Source organism: Moschus berezovskii, chromosome 20, assembly GCF_049115385.1.
Source record: "Moschus berezovskii isolate FMDL1 chromosome 20, NW_MosBer_1.0, whole genome shotgun sequence".
Lineage (NCBI taxonomy): Eukaryota > Metazoa > Chordata > Mammalia > Artiodactyla > Moschidae > Moschus > Moschus berezovskii.
Genome location: NC_142479.1, coordinates 51948251 through 51963434, shown reverse-complemented (window position 1 = coordinate 51963434; position 15184 = coordinate 51948251). Strand labels below are relative to the sequence as shown.

The window sequence follows — 15184 nt, the reverse complement described above, 5'->3', positions numbered from 1 at the left end:
CAAAGTGATGTCTTTGCTTTTTAATATGTTGTCTAAGTTTGTCATAGCTTTCCTTCCAAGGAGCAACTGTCTTTTAATTTCACGGCTGCAGTCATTGTTTCCGAAGTGATTTTGGAGCCCAAGAAAATAAAATCTGTCACTGCTTCCATTTTTTTCCCCTTCTATTTGCCATGAAGTGATGGGACTGGATGGTACCATCAAATAATAATAATGTATCAATATTGGTTCATTAATTATAACAAATACAAGATATTAATAATAGGGGAAACTGAGTTTGAGGATATGAAAGAATTCTTTGTACTAGCGTCACAATTTTTCTACAAATTTAAAAATGTTCTTTACTTTAAAAAATGGATTAGAAAGAAATAAATCCTTCCTGGTAACGTATTTCAGTCATATAATCTAAAAATTATCCACTACTTCTTCAACTGAAAGAAGATGGATGGATATTTTATCCCATGTTAGAAAATATCCATATTCACTATTACTTTTAGAATTTTGGTTTAAATATCTGATAAAGTGAAAACATGATTTTTAAAAGTCATACTTAATTCTAAACATAGTAACTAGCACACTTCACCAAAACCTAAAATTTTAAACTAGAGAGCTATCTAATTGAAAAATCCCAGGAAAAGATTTTGTTCATGTATCCTCAGTTTATAATTAAGTTGTGCCTATACTAAACAAACTCCCAAGATACAAGACTTAGGATTTACAAACTACATAAACTGGAGAAACTATCTTGCCAAAATAATTTATTAGATGTTCTTAAAACTATGATGGCTTCTAGTACTTTCAAATATAAAATGATTTCCAATAAACATTTTATAAATTCATAAAGCAAGGTATTATTGCATGTTCAACTTATTTTCTCCATTATTAAGAAAGGATTGGGAAGTAAAATCTGGGAATCTAAAAGGCAGATTATTCTAAATTAAAATCCAACCCCTCTTAATTTTTTTTGCTTTTTAATAAAGTCAAATGTGCTACTGGCCTTCTCAGGTAGTGCTAGTGGTAAAGAACTTGCCTGCCAATGCAGGAGACATAAGAGATGCAGGTTCGACTCTTGGGTCAGGAAGATCCCCTGGAGGAGGGCATGGCAACCCACTCCAGTATTCTTGCCAGGAGAATCCCCATGGACATAGGAGCCTGGCAGGCTACAATCCATGGGGTCACAAAGAGTTGGACACAACTGAAGGAACTTAGCAGGCACACAATGTGTCAAGTATGACTGGACAAAACATAATTTGCCTAATAGTCTAAAACAAATTGTTTCCATTTCAGATCTTCAATATCTCCCTTTTATGGTTGATCATTGGTAAGACTGATGTGATTCAAAATGTTTCAAAACAAACAGCATATACATGGTAGGGGAAACAACTCACATGATGTTAGTCATGGTTTTCTTATACCCATAATGCCTTTTGGAAATTTTCTTCCAAAAGTTAATTAAAATATAAAATAATCACTGAAATCAAACAACAACATTTATATGAACATGAGGATACAAGACAATGAAACTAGTTAAACGGATTTACTAAATACCCAGTTACTCTTAAGAAAACTAATACATCTCCTGTAAATAAAGTGGCTAAAATAAGAAGCTTTCTCTGAATTACAGACTGGGTTGAAACTAATATTATCTCAGGAAAACAGTAATGTCAGAAATACGCTCTACAACCCACTGTTTCTTTAATCTTTCAGCATGACTATATCTTCCTAAAGAACTCTGCTACAAATCCTTCAACTTCTGAACAGAATCTTACTGTTAATAGGACATTTGGATGGCTGTAAGTTACACAAATGTTAAAGCTGAGGTCCAGATCCACTCTTCAAGAAAAAAGGGGGTAAAATGGGGACAACAAATAAGTAAATTGTCTTCAAACAACGAACAAAACTGTCTTCAAAAACAAATGTAATTTTTCCCTGAATTAAGTTAGGTTCCACCCATTTGAAATGAATTTGCTACTATTAATCACTACTAATTTGGTGGATGCAAAGATCTTCAAAGTTTCTCTCAAAGCATTTTCAGTCTTTAAAAATTATATCGCTTGTTTAATTCTGACTGTCTCTCTCAAGGAAAAAAAAAATAACCGAGAAGATCATAAAAGGGATCATATGTTCCCTACTCTAAGAAACTGAATGAGGAAAAATATGTACATTTGCACATACTGCACACCTACAAACATGTAATGCTCTTTACTAGCTAACTAAAAATGTGTGTGTGACTCCAGGATTATTATTTAGTGTTTATATATATTTATGTCCTATAGGATCATATTGTGTTTTCAATTCTTTCTTGATTTTTACCATTACTGTACTAATTTCAACTAAGTGAGTACAGGAAGAGAGAACTTGAGATTTGAATCCAAAAGGCATTATTGCAAAAGCAGCTTGTTTTTACTGAAAGCTGTTTTAGCCTCAATGCAATTCTATATTCTCAAATCCCGTAACAATCAAAATTCTCAGAACAGCCTTAATGAAACTACTCCCTCAAGAAAACAAGTATTCTGAGACTATTTCTTAGGCATCCTTAAAAAAAAAACTAAGCAATTTTACAAATAGTACACTTAAGACATCTACCTCACTGTATATAAATTTACTTCTCATTTCCCCAGAAAAAAAGTGAACTCCAGCTAATGGTGTACATGCTAAAGTGTTTATAGTGAAGTATACTAATGTATACAACTTGCTTTGAGATGAATCAAAATAAATGAAGATGGCTTGATGAAGAGATGGACAGAAATGATAAAATGTATATCAAGTATTAATTGCAGAATCTAGGTGGTACATATTTGAGTCCTGACTACAATAAAATGGAGGGGGAAAGCCTAAGGAACTTCTTGTAACAGCTAGGAACTCTTGTAACTTGATGAATTCTAACTAGTTTATAAATAATCATAACTTGAAGTCAGCAAAAATTACATTGACATAAAAAAGACATGGCATGGATTTTTTTCAAATTAGCATAATTTCTCTACTAGTTCTCAACATTTTCCTCACTCACTGACAGAATTTACTGACCAGGCACTGTACCTGGCTACGCACTCATATTTACTAATTAAACCTCGCAACTCTAGAACTAGGTAGTTATTACTCTCATTTCACACACAGAAAAATTAAATTATATGCCAAAGGTTACAAAACAAGATTGGGGTTCCACTCAGATGTGACTCCTAAGCCCAAGTTCTCCTTTTGTGGAAAATGGTAAGATTACAAAGAGGGAGGTACATACACCTCATCACTTAGGAACAAGAACATTTTTCTGTAGACAATTCACTCCAACAATTAAATTTCAAACTAACATGCCTTTATCACCAAAAATAACACAGTGAAGATACTATTAGCATTTTTTAAGAGAAAGATTTTGAAAACTGCTGTGATGCTTGTCAAGAAAATCAAAGTATCCTTGGAACCAATTTCTGCCAGGTTATACCATAAAAGGGAAGAACTAATCAGCTTAATTTCCACTAAAAACATCAAAGATGGAAGTCTTTTATAAGTTATCAAAGAAAATGTCTATAAGGAAATAAACTTACAGGTTTGGAGACACAGTGGACAACACAAATGGTAGATGACCTAGGAAAACAGCCTCAAATAACACAAATGAAATCTCCAATCAGGTCCAATGAAGCCTAAAGCACTAATTCCAAAGTGATTTTTGAAAAGTTAAGACAAAGCAACAGAAATAACTGTATAAACTCTAGGAACTAGTATCAACTCCATGCATTCAGTAAGCAGAAGCCTATGATTTTTCTCATATAGGAGCTTACAGCTGAAGGTTCCAGCACTGGAAGTACCTACCTTTAGTAGCTTTAGGCATGTGAACTCTCCTCTTCAATTCTGGGTTAAGGGGAGACCAGTCTCACCCACATTATGACTGGCCAACAGCAAAGTGTTCTAGACAATGCCAAACACTGGGTGCTTCCACAAAATGTTAACAGGTCTAATCCCCAGTTCCTCATAAGCCACAGTAGGAAAGAACGGACTGTTAGACAAATAGCTCACCTGGGAAGTGGACTCCGGCTCAGAGAGCGCTTGCTCAGAAAAGGGCTGCTGGACCGCCTTCGACCGTAGGGACTGGGTGATCTCCCACTGTAAGAGCCACTCCTTTCATAGCTGGAAGAACGTCGCCGGCTATAGGGACTCACAGACCTCTGTCGTCTACTGTAGGGACTGGGTGACCGAGTGCTGGACTGGTAGGCGGAAGGCTCCTTGTAAGGCGGGCTGACTGACTGCCTTCTAGAGGTACTTCCCGGACTCTTCTTGTAGGAGTCGTAATTGCTAGAGGTGTGAGATCTCGGGGGACTAAGGTCATAATCTTGGCCGTAAGAAGCTCCGGAGGGGCTATCCTCTTGCTTGGGGCTGTCGGACCACTTCCGGTGGGGACTCCTAGATCTCCGTTTGGGGCTGTCCAAGGTTTTGTAACTTTTGGGTGTTTCCCTCTTCCGATGACTTTTACTTCGGTCTTTGTGTCCCGACTTCAACTCACGTTCTTTCCGGGTCTTCTCCTTATGGAGTTTGGATGACCTGGATTCCTTGCTGCTTTTCGAGATCTGTGCCTTCCCGTGGTCATCATTTTCCTCATTTGAACGCTTTGAACTTCCTGATATCCGGTCCTTCGTCGAGCCCGACTTGCTTGAGGCTTCCAGGTTTTTTTCTTTCTCTGTCTGTTTAGTTTTTAATAAGTCGCGAGTGCGTCGGTGCTGGTGGTGACGGTGTTTATGCAGGCGGTCGCTGCGATCAGTCCCGCGACGTTCGTCATTTTCCCTCCGGTCCAGTTTGAAAGCCAGGTCGTCAGAGAAGGTATCGGAATCAGAGCTAATGTCATCATATTCCACCAAAGGTTTGATAACTGTGCCCAAAGGTGCTGCTTCGGGTGTCACCAAGCCCATGTCTTTGGAGTGCTTGGACTTATGCCGCTTGTGCTTCGACCCCAAGCGGTGACGCTCTCTGCTGTTGGAGCTGCCACCTCCCGATGACGGCTGTAAAGTTCCAGAAGCTCCCCCACTCCCGTCCTTCTTGCCCCCATGTCTCTCTGGATTGGGCATTCCCTTTCCTCTGGCCTCAAAAAGGGGAAAAAGTTCCCCAGCACTCCAAAAAGTAACCCCCACCCTCCCCCCCAGCCCCACGCCTACCAAAGCGCCCCTACAAGGGGGTGGGGAGGGAAGGGACGGTAGTCCAGGCTCCTCCTCCCTCCCGTCTCTTCAGCACCCTCCTACATGAGGTGGGGGTGAAGGAGCCAAGGAAGAAATGAGAGTTCCTCAGCAGTGGAGTTGCGAGACAACGAGTAGCTGCTCGAATCTGTTTCTCCTCCTCCCCACGCCGAGCCAATCCTCAGGCCCAGACGCCGGGGAGGTCGAAGAAGTAGGAAGCCGACGGCCCGGCGCTGTGTGGCCGACTCTCGCTCTGGGGCCCTGTGAGGACTGCGCGGGCCCTTCCCCTACCCGGTAGCCCGGCTCGGGGCGGCTTCCTGTCGCTGGGGTCCCGCGGCCTAGGTGCCTCACGCCCTCTTTGTCCCTCGCTCCTGAGGGAGCCCCTTTTCTAGCTTCCGTCTCACCTAAGTACCTCACACACTCGGCCCCTCACACAGTCTCACAGTCACACACTAGGTTAAACCGAAACGGCACTAGGAGGAAGGCGGGGGGAGGGGGTAAATCCCAAGAAATACCGCGAGAATCTTCAGTAATCTCGCGGTATTTCGTGCTTCCCTTTCACCTCTCACCGCTGCTAGCTCAAAAAACGCGAGAGCAGGTCTCCAGCCAGAGGAGCATTCCGCCAGATTCTCGCGATAAGAACCGGGCTCGCCATTTGAGCAAAACTTAAAGGAACCAGGGAGAATTTTTTAATTTGAAACTTTATTGATAACTCATTGAACAAATACATATTCCGCTTCGGCGAAAACTAATGTGTGTGTCTGTGTGTGTGTCTGTGTGTGTGTGATGCTTAGTCGATCAGTCTTGTCCGGTTCTTTGTGACCTCTTAGACTATAGCCGGCCTCTGTCCTTGGGATTCTCCAGGCGAGAATAGTGGAGTGGGTTGCCATTCCTTTCTCCAGGACATGTTCCCCACCCAGGGATCGAACCTGGGTCTCCTGCGTTGCAGGTGTATCTTTAACGTCTGCGCCACCAGGGAAACCCCAATTTTTGCATACTCTATACAACTTCTTTAAGTATCAGCATGTTAATATTGTCAACTGGATAAAGGGCGAATGTGGTACTATTTCAACCCAAGTCTGTAAGTATTAACAGTTCTTCCAACTTGTGTAGCCTATACAACTACGTGCTAAATTATTACTGACCCTCATTGTACCCTGCAAAACACGATTTGCCTCATCCCTGTTTTAAAGATAAGGAAACCAGACTCAGATGCTCTCACTGCCAGGACCCCCGGTTCTATCAGTGATGGGGGAACTAGGAACCCACAAACCATGCGTCTAGGCCAAAGAAAAAGGAAGACCTAACAACTTTTTAATCATCTGTGAAAGTAAAATTAATACTGTCAAGAAAAAGAAAAAAACAGTATAGAATTTAGTACTTGAATGCAGGTGTGGTGACTTACTCATTGCTGCAAAAGGGCCTGGATATGAAGATCTCCACCAGTGTCTAACACAATGGCAGGAAATTTAATGAGTTAATTAGACAAAGTGACTGGTCAGCCTTATTAAGCATTGGCATGAGTTCAGCAAAATTACTCTGATTTTTTTTTAAATTTTTTAAATGAGATCAAGTATTTGACCCAGGATGCACCCACAACACACCCACAACAAAATGGAAAAGTGGAGATGGCAGAAGTAATTGTGATGATGTGTCAAATAAGACCTTGAAGAATAAAATTCATCATCCAAATTAATCCACCATTATATCAGCAGTAGAAACTTTCTTTATTTTTGAGTGATGGAGCTGGATTTTATTATTTTTTTTGTCAAGTAAATCCTTTGTTTTTAGTTGATTTATTTTTATCTGGAGGATAATTGCCTTACAGTGTTGTGTTGGTTTCTGCCATACATCATCATGAGTCAGCCATGGGTATACATAGTCTCCTCCATCTTGAACCTCCCTCCCGCCTGCCACCCATCCTGCTGCTTATCATTCCAGCAGTAGAAACTTTATTTTGAAATTAATTTTTATTACAGTATAGTTGGTTTATAATGTTATGTTAGTTTCTGCTGTACAGCAATGTGAATCAGTTATATGTTTACATACGTGTGTGTGTGTTAGTCGCTCAGTCGTGTCCAACTCTTTACAACCCCGTGACTGTAGCCCGCCAGGCTCCCCTGTCCATGGGGATTCTCCAGGCAAGAATACTGGAGTGGACTGCCATTCCCTTCTCCAGAGGATCTTCCCGACCCAGGGATTGAACCCTGGTCTCCTGCATTGCAGGCAAATTCTTTACCGTTTGAGCTACAGGGAAGTCCATGTTTGCAAATATAAACTCTTTTTTAGATTTCCTTCCCACTTAGGCCACCAGCGACCACCGATCACTCAATAGGGTTCCCTTTGCTACATAGTAGGTTCTCATTAGTTATATATTTTATACATAGGAGTGTATATATTGGAGAAGAAAATGGCAACCCATTCCAGTATTTTTGCTTGGAGAATTCCATGGACAGAGCAGCCTGGTAGGCTACAGTTCACGAGGTCACAAAGAGTCGGACATGACTTAGCAACTAAACCCCTACCACACAGTGTATATATTGTTGTTCAGTCACTCAGTCGTGTTTGACTCTGTGACCCTGTGGACTGCAGCATGCCAGGCTTCCCTGTCCATCATCTCATGAGCTTGCTCAAACTCATGTCCATCGAGTCAGTGATGCCATCAAACCATTTCATCCTCTGTCGTCCCCTTCTCCTCCTACCTTCAATCTTTCCCAGCATCAGGGTCTTTTCCAATTAGTAGGCTCTTCACATCAGGTGGCCAAAGTATTCATCATCGGTCCTTCCAATGAATATTCAGGGTTGATTTCCTTTAGGATTGACTGGTTTGATCTTCTTGTAGTCCAAGGGACTCTCAAGAGTCTTCTCCAACACCACAGCTCAAAAGCATCAATTCTTTGGCACTCAGCCTTCTTTATGATCCAGCTCTCACACCCATACATGACTACCGGAAAAACCATAGCTTTGACTATACAGACCTTTGTTGGCAAACTGATGTCTCTGCTTTTTAATACACTGTCTAGGTTGGTCATAGCTTTTCTTCCAAGGAGCAAGTGTCTTTTAATTTCATGGCTGCAGTCACCATCTGCAGTGATTTTGGAGCCCAAGAAAATAAAGTCTGTCCCTGTTTTCACTGATTCCCCATCTATTTGCCGTGAACTGTTGGGACCAGATGCAATGATCTTAGTTTTTTGAATGTTGAGTTTTAAGTGAGCTTTTTCATTCTCCTCTTTCACTTTCATCAAGAGGCTCTTTACTTCCTATTTGCTTTCTGCCATAAGGCTGGTATCATCTGCATATCTGAGGTTACTGATATTTCTCCTGGCAATCTTGATTCCAGCTTGGGATTCATCCAGCCCAGCATTTCACATGATGTACTCTGCATAGAAGTTAAATAAGCAGGGTTACAATATACAGCCTTGATATACTCCTTTCCCAATTTGGAACCAGTCTGTTGTTCCATGTTCGGTTCTAACTGTTGCTTCTTGACCTGCGTACTGGTTTCTCAGGAGGCAGGTAAGCTGGTGTGGTATCCCCATCGCTTTCAGAATTTTCCACAATTTGTTTTGACCACACAGTCAAAGGCGTTAGCATAGTCAATGAAGCAGAAGTAGATGTTTTTCTGGGATTCTCTTGCTTTTTCCTATGATCCATCAGATGTTGGCAAGTTGATCTCTGGTTCCTCTGCCTTTTCTAAATCCAAATGGAACATCTGGAAGTTCTCGGTTCATATATTGTTGAAGCCTAACTTGGAGAATTTTGAGCATTAGTTTGCTAGTGTGTGAAATGAGTGCAGTTCTCTGTTTGAACAGTTTCACTGTTTGAACATTCTTTGGCGTTGCCTTTCTTTGAGTTTGGAATGAAAACTGACATTTTCCAGTCCTGTGGCCACTGCTGAATTTTCCAAACTTGCCAGCATATTGACTGCAGTACATTCACAGTATCATCTTTTAGGATTTGAAATAGCTCAGCTGAAATTCCATCACTTCCACTAGCTTTGTTCGTAGTGATGCTTCCTAGGCCCACTTGACTTCACACTCCAGGATGTCTGGCTCTAGATGAGTGGCCACACCTTCGTGATTATCTGGGTCATGAAGATCTTTTTTGTACAGTTCTTCTGTATATTCTTGCCACTTCTTGATATCTTCTGCTTCTGTTAGGTCCATACCATTTCTGTCTTTTATTGTGCCCATCTTTGCATGAAATATTCCCTTGATATCTCTAATTTTCTTGAAAAGATCTCTGTCTTTCCCATTCTATTGTTTTCCTCTATTTCTTTGAATTGATCACTTAGGAAGGCTTTCTTTTCTCTCCTTGCTATTCTTTGGAATTCTGCATTCAGATGGGTATATCTTTCCTTTTCCCCTTGCCTTTCATTCTCTTTTCTCATATATTTGTAAGGCTTCGTCAGACAACTATTTTGCCTTTTTGCATTTCTTCTTAGAAATGGTTTTGATCACCACCTCCTGTACAATATTACAAACCTCTGTCCATAGTTTTTCAGGCACTCTATCAGAATATCAATCCCAATCTCCCAGTTCGTCTCACCCACCCTTTCCCCCTTGGTAATCGTAAGTTTGTTCTCTACATCTGTGACTCTATTTCTGCTTTGCCAATAAATTCATCTGTACCATTTTTCTTAAATCCACATATAAACAATGTTTTACACTATTTGTTTTTCTCTTTCTGACTTATTTCACTCTGTATGACAATCTCTAGGTCCATTCATATGTTCTGCAAATGACATTATGTCATTCCTTTTTATGGCTGAGTAATATTTCATTGTATATGTACCACATCTTAGTCCATTCCTCTGTGAAAGGACGTTAAGTTGCTTCCATTTTATTTTTAATTAATTTTATTGATATGTAGTTGCTTTACAGAAACTTCTTAAAATATTTTATTTATTTATGTATTTGCTGCCTCAGGTCTTAGTTGCGGCACTTGGGGTCTTCATTGCATCGTGCAGCATCTTTTGTGGAGGCAGTCAGACTCTCTAGTTGCACCACAATGGGCTTAGTTTCTCTATGGCATGTGGGATTTTAGTTCCCAGACCAGGGGTCAAACCCTCACCCCCTGCATTGTAAGGGGGGTTCTTAAGCACTGGAACACCAAGGAAGTCCCAAATCCTTTCTTAATTATCTGTTTCCTGTTGAAGCAGACTAGAAACCCCTAATGAATGAATAATGAATGAAGTTTGTTATTGAGTTTTTATAATACCTTCTATTTCTACAGCACTTTTCAATTTTCGATAGAAGTCTTTTAAACCTGTCAATAAATATCAATTAAACAAATAAATAACCTGATGAGGTGACCAGGATGAGTATTATTATATGCAACTCCTAAAGGCAGAAATTTATTTATTTATTTTTTGCTGTTTTTCCTTTAGAAGTCTTTATTAAATCATAAATGTACAACAACTTCTTAATACTACACGACACTTCAGTATTTTAAATGTCTCATTATACCATGATCCTAGAAAACAGTTTTTCAAAACTTTGTGAGAAAAATCTTGAAAACAGGTTCACATGTCACTGGACACTTAAAAAATTAATGTTATCAAATAAAGAATGCTTCTATCCTCTTACTTGAAAGAAACAAAAAAATTGGGAAATTGTCTCAAAAGCAATGTTTTTCATTCTTTCCTCCATAGTAAGGTGATGTTCTTAAGTATACCAATCCATTCACAAATGACTCTGCATCTCTTCTGGTGTCTTTGCTACATCACTGCCACAGTCATGACATGACTGATAAAAGAGTTTTCATTAATTATTTGGATAGCCTAAAGCTGCCCTGTTACCTCTGGGCTCTTATTCTCTCCTCTTTGTACAGTCAAGTCCATGTAAAATAGGAAGCTAAAGATCCTATTGTCTATCCAAATCCAAGTCCTCCACCACCATAAACTCCTCCTCTTCCTCCATAACCGGGGCTAACTCCCAAATTGCCAGTTCCTGGTCATCCTCCACACCTATTATAACCATGACCAAGTCCACTGAGCACTTCTTAATCCATCAGATCGTCCTCCAAACTACTTCCTCATCCTGACCCTGGTCCAACATTTCCATTATCACCAGGATAATCTCCAAAACAAGCTTTGCCTCCCCTTCCACCTCTAGAAGCCTGGACTTGTTGCATTTTAGGTCGAGTAAAGGCCTTTCTCACTTCTGCATGATGGCCGTTGATGGTATGGTTTTTCTACAACACAATCTTATCCACAGGATCATGGTCATCAAAAGTCACAAATCCAAAGCCTCTTTTTCTTCCAGACTCTCTATCAGTAATTATCTCAATGGCATTGATTTTTCCATATTTCTCAAAGTAATCTCTAAGATGATGTTCCTCCGTATCTTCAATTCCACCAAAAAACAGCTTCTTCACAGTTAGGAAAACCCCTCGCTGTCCAGATTCCTCTCTTGGGACAGCACGTTTGGGGGTAATTGCTTTCCCATCAATAGAATGAGGTCTGCCATCCATGGCAGCATCCACTTCAGCCATGGATGAAAAGGTGACAAAACCAAACCCTCTCGATCTTTTGCTTGCAGGGTCCCTTATGATCTCACAGCTTATAAGCCTTCCCCACTGCTTGTAGTAGTTCCTCAGACTTTCTTCTGTGGTTTCAGAGCTCAAACCACCAATAAAGAGTTTACGGAATTGTTCTTGTTCCTTCTTTTTCCTCCAAGAAGTAACAGTTTGGAAACTTTGCTCGATCTTGGACTCCATCACTTCAGCCATTTTCCCCAGATCTGAGGGGAGAACCTCCACTGCTCCAGGAACAACACCTTCTAGGAGCACCTTCACAAAGACCTGGTGCCACCCTTTGAAATTCTTGAGCACCTTTCAATTTTCCAGAACAGTCTGATTTGTGAATACTGGTTCTCCCAGTTCCAAGAGCTGTCCTGTGTCCCACACCTGAGACGAAGGCAACCAGTAGCTTGCTGGAGATAATAGTCCTAAAGGCAGAAATTTAGACTCAGAAGGAGTTGGAGCACATCTGCACTAGTAGTAAATGATAGGCGAAGGAACAGCTCTTTCTGTAATCCTAAGCACTGCATATATATTTTTTCTCTTTTTTTGGCCACACCAAGGTACTTTCGAGGGATCTTTGTTCTATTTCATATATAATAGTTTGCATCTGCTAATTCCAAACTCTCAGTCAAACCCACCCTCACCCATCCTCCCAATGGCAACCACAGGTGTGTTTCCTATGTCTGTGAGCCTGTTTCTGTTTCACAGATAAGTTCATTTGTGTCATATTTTTCTTCTTTTGCCACACTTTGCAGCATGTGGGATCTAAGTTCCCCAAACAGGGATCCAACTTGTGTCCTCTGCAGAGGAAGCAAAGAGTCATAATCTCTGTACCACCAGGGGAGTCCCTGTGTTGTATTTTAGATACCACATATAAATGATATCATATGGTATTTGTCTTTCTCTTTCTGACTCATTTTGCTTAGTATGATAATCTCTAGGTCCATCCATGTAGCTGCAAATGACATTGATGTTTGTTGTTGTTCAGTCACTCAGTCATGTCTGAGTTTTTGTGACCCCAAGGACTGCAGCATGCCGGGTTTTCCTGCCCTTCACAATCTTCTGGAGCTTGCTCAAACTCATGTCCGTTGAATCTGTGATGTCATCCAACTGTCTCATCCTCTGTCGTCCCCTTCTCCTCCTGCCTTCAATCTTTCTCAGCATCAGAGTTTATTCCAATGAGTTGGCTCTTCACATCAGGTGGCCAGTGTATTGGAGCTTCAGCTTTAGCATCAGTCCTTAAAATGAATATTCAGGGTTGATTTCCTTTAGAACTGACTAGTTTGATCTCCTTTCTGTCCAAGGGACTCTCACGAGTCTTCTCCAACACAGTTCGAAAGCGCCAGTTCTTCGGCACTCAGCCTTCTTTATGGTCCAGCTGTCACATCCATACATGACTACTGGAAAAACCATAGCTTTGACTATATGGACCTTTGTCGGCAAACTGATGTCTTTGCTTTTTAATGCACTGTCTAGGTTTGTAACTCAGATTTGAAAACTCAGCAATGGCCACAGGACTGGAAAAGATCAGGTTTTGTTCCATTCCCAAAGAAGGGCAATGCCAAAGAATGTTCAGACTACCATACAATTGCACTCATTCCACATGCTAGCAAGGTCGTGATCAAAATCCTCTATGCTAGGCTTCAATAGTATGTGATCCAAGAACTTCTAGATGTATAAGCTGGATTCAGAAAAGGCAGAGGAACCAGAGATCAACTTGCAAACATCCGATGGATCATAGAAAAAACAAGAGAATTCCAGAAAAACATCTGCTTCATTGACCATGCTAAAACCTTTGACTGTGTGGATCACAAAAAACTGTGGAAAATTCTGAAAGAGATGGGAACACCAGGCCACCTGACCTGCCTCCTGAGAAACCTGTGGTGGTGGTGGTTTAGTTGCTCAGTTGTGTCTGACTCTTTGTGACCCCATGGACTATAGCCTGCCAGGCTCCTCTGTACATGGGATTTTCCAAACAAGAATACTGGAGTGGGTTGCCATTTCCTTCTCCAGAGAGAAATCTGTATGTAGGTCAAGAAGCAACAATTAGAACCGAACATGGAACAACAGACTGGTTTCAAATCGGGAGAGGAATATGTCAACGCTGTATATTGTCACCCTGCTTATTTAACTTCTATGCAGAGTACATCAGGTGAAAAGCTGGGCCGGATGAATCCCAAGCTGGAATCAAGATTGCCAGGAGAAATATCAATAACCTCAGATATGCAGATGATACCACCCTTATAGCAAAAAGCGAAGAAGAACTAAAGAGCCTCTTGATGAAAGTGAAAGAGGAGAATGAAAAAGTTGGCTTAAAACTCAACATTAAAAAACTAAGATTGTGGCATCTGGTCCCATCACTTCACGGCAAATAGACAGGGAAACAATGGAATCAGTGACAGACTTTATTTTCTTGGGCTCCAAAATCACTGCAGATGGTGACTGCAGCCATGAAATTAAAAGACACTTGCTCCTTGGAAGAAAAGCTATGACCAACCTAGACAGCATATTACAAAGCAGAGATATTACTTTGCCAAAAAAGGTCCGTATAGTCAAAGCTATGGTTTTTCCAGTAGTCATGTATGGGTGTGAGAGCTGGACCATAAAGAAGGCTGAGCACCAAAGAATTGATGCTATTGAACTGTGGTGTTGGAGAAGACTCTTGAGAGTCCCTTGGACTGCAAGGAGATCAAACCAGTCAATCATAAAGGAAATCGACCCTGAATATTTATTGGAAGGACTGATGATGAAGCTGAAGGTCCAATACTTTCACTACCTGTTGCGAAGAGCCAGCTCATTGGAAAAGACCCTGATGCTGGGAAAGATTGAAGGCAGGAGGAGAAGGGGATGACAGAGGGATGAGATGCTTGGATGGCATCATCAATTGGCATCATCAATGGACATGAGTTTGAGCAAGCTCAGGAAGATATTAAAGGACTGGGAAGCCTGGCATGCTGCACTTGATGGGGTCACCAAAAGTCAGACACGACTGAGCTACTGAACAACAAAAGTTTGTCATAGCTTTTCTTCCAAGGAGCAAGTGTCTTTTAATTTCATAGCTGTTGTCATCATCCACAGTGATTTTGGAGCCCAAGAAAATAAAATGGCATTATTCCATCAAACACACACACACCCACACCCCACATCTTGTTATCTTGTTATCCATTCATCTGTCAATGGACATTTAGGTCGTTTCCATATTTTGGCTACTGTGAATAGTGCTGCTATGTTCAGATACATGTCCAGGAGTGGGATTGCTGGATCATATGCCAACTCTAGGTTTTTGAGGAACCTCCATACTGTTTTCTACAGTGGCTGCACCAATTTACATTCCCACCAACAGAGTAGGAGGATTCCCTTTTCTTCAAGTCTCTACAGGATTTGTTATTTGTCGCTTTTTTGATGCCTATTCTGACCAGCGTGAGGTGGTACCTCATTGTAGGTGGGTTTTTTTAAGATTTGTGTATTTACTTATTATTTATCTTATTTGACTGTGGTGGGTC

At 40.9% G+C, this 15184-nt stretch overlaps 1 protein-coding gene and 1 pseudogene across 2 annotated transcripts in view; both read right to left on the bottom strand.

Annotated features, from left to right (window-relative positions):
* CDK12 (cyclin dependent kinase 12) overlaps nt 1–5653 on the bottom strand; it is a 40785-nt gene extending 35132 nt beyond the window's left edge. For both annotated transcript variants that reach the window (XM_055407748.2, XM_055407749.2), the window contains exon 1: nt 4009–5653. In XM_055407748.2, coding sequence (XP_055263723.2) covers nt 4009–5051 — 1043 coding nt within the window. In that variant the 5' untranslated portion in view covers nt 5052–5653. The remainder of the gene's footprint in view (nt 1–4008) is intronic.
* A 5374-nt stretch (nt 5654–11027) lies between these two features.
* On the bottom strand, nt 11028–11888 carry LOC129537391 (heterogeneous nuclear ribonucleoproteins A2/B1 pseudogene; annotated as a pseudogene).
* Nucleotides 11889–15184: the final 3296 nt, after the last annotated feature.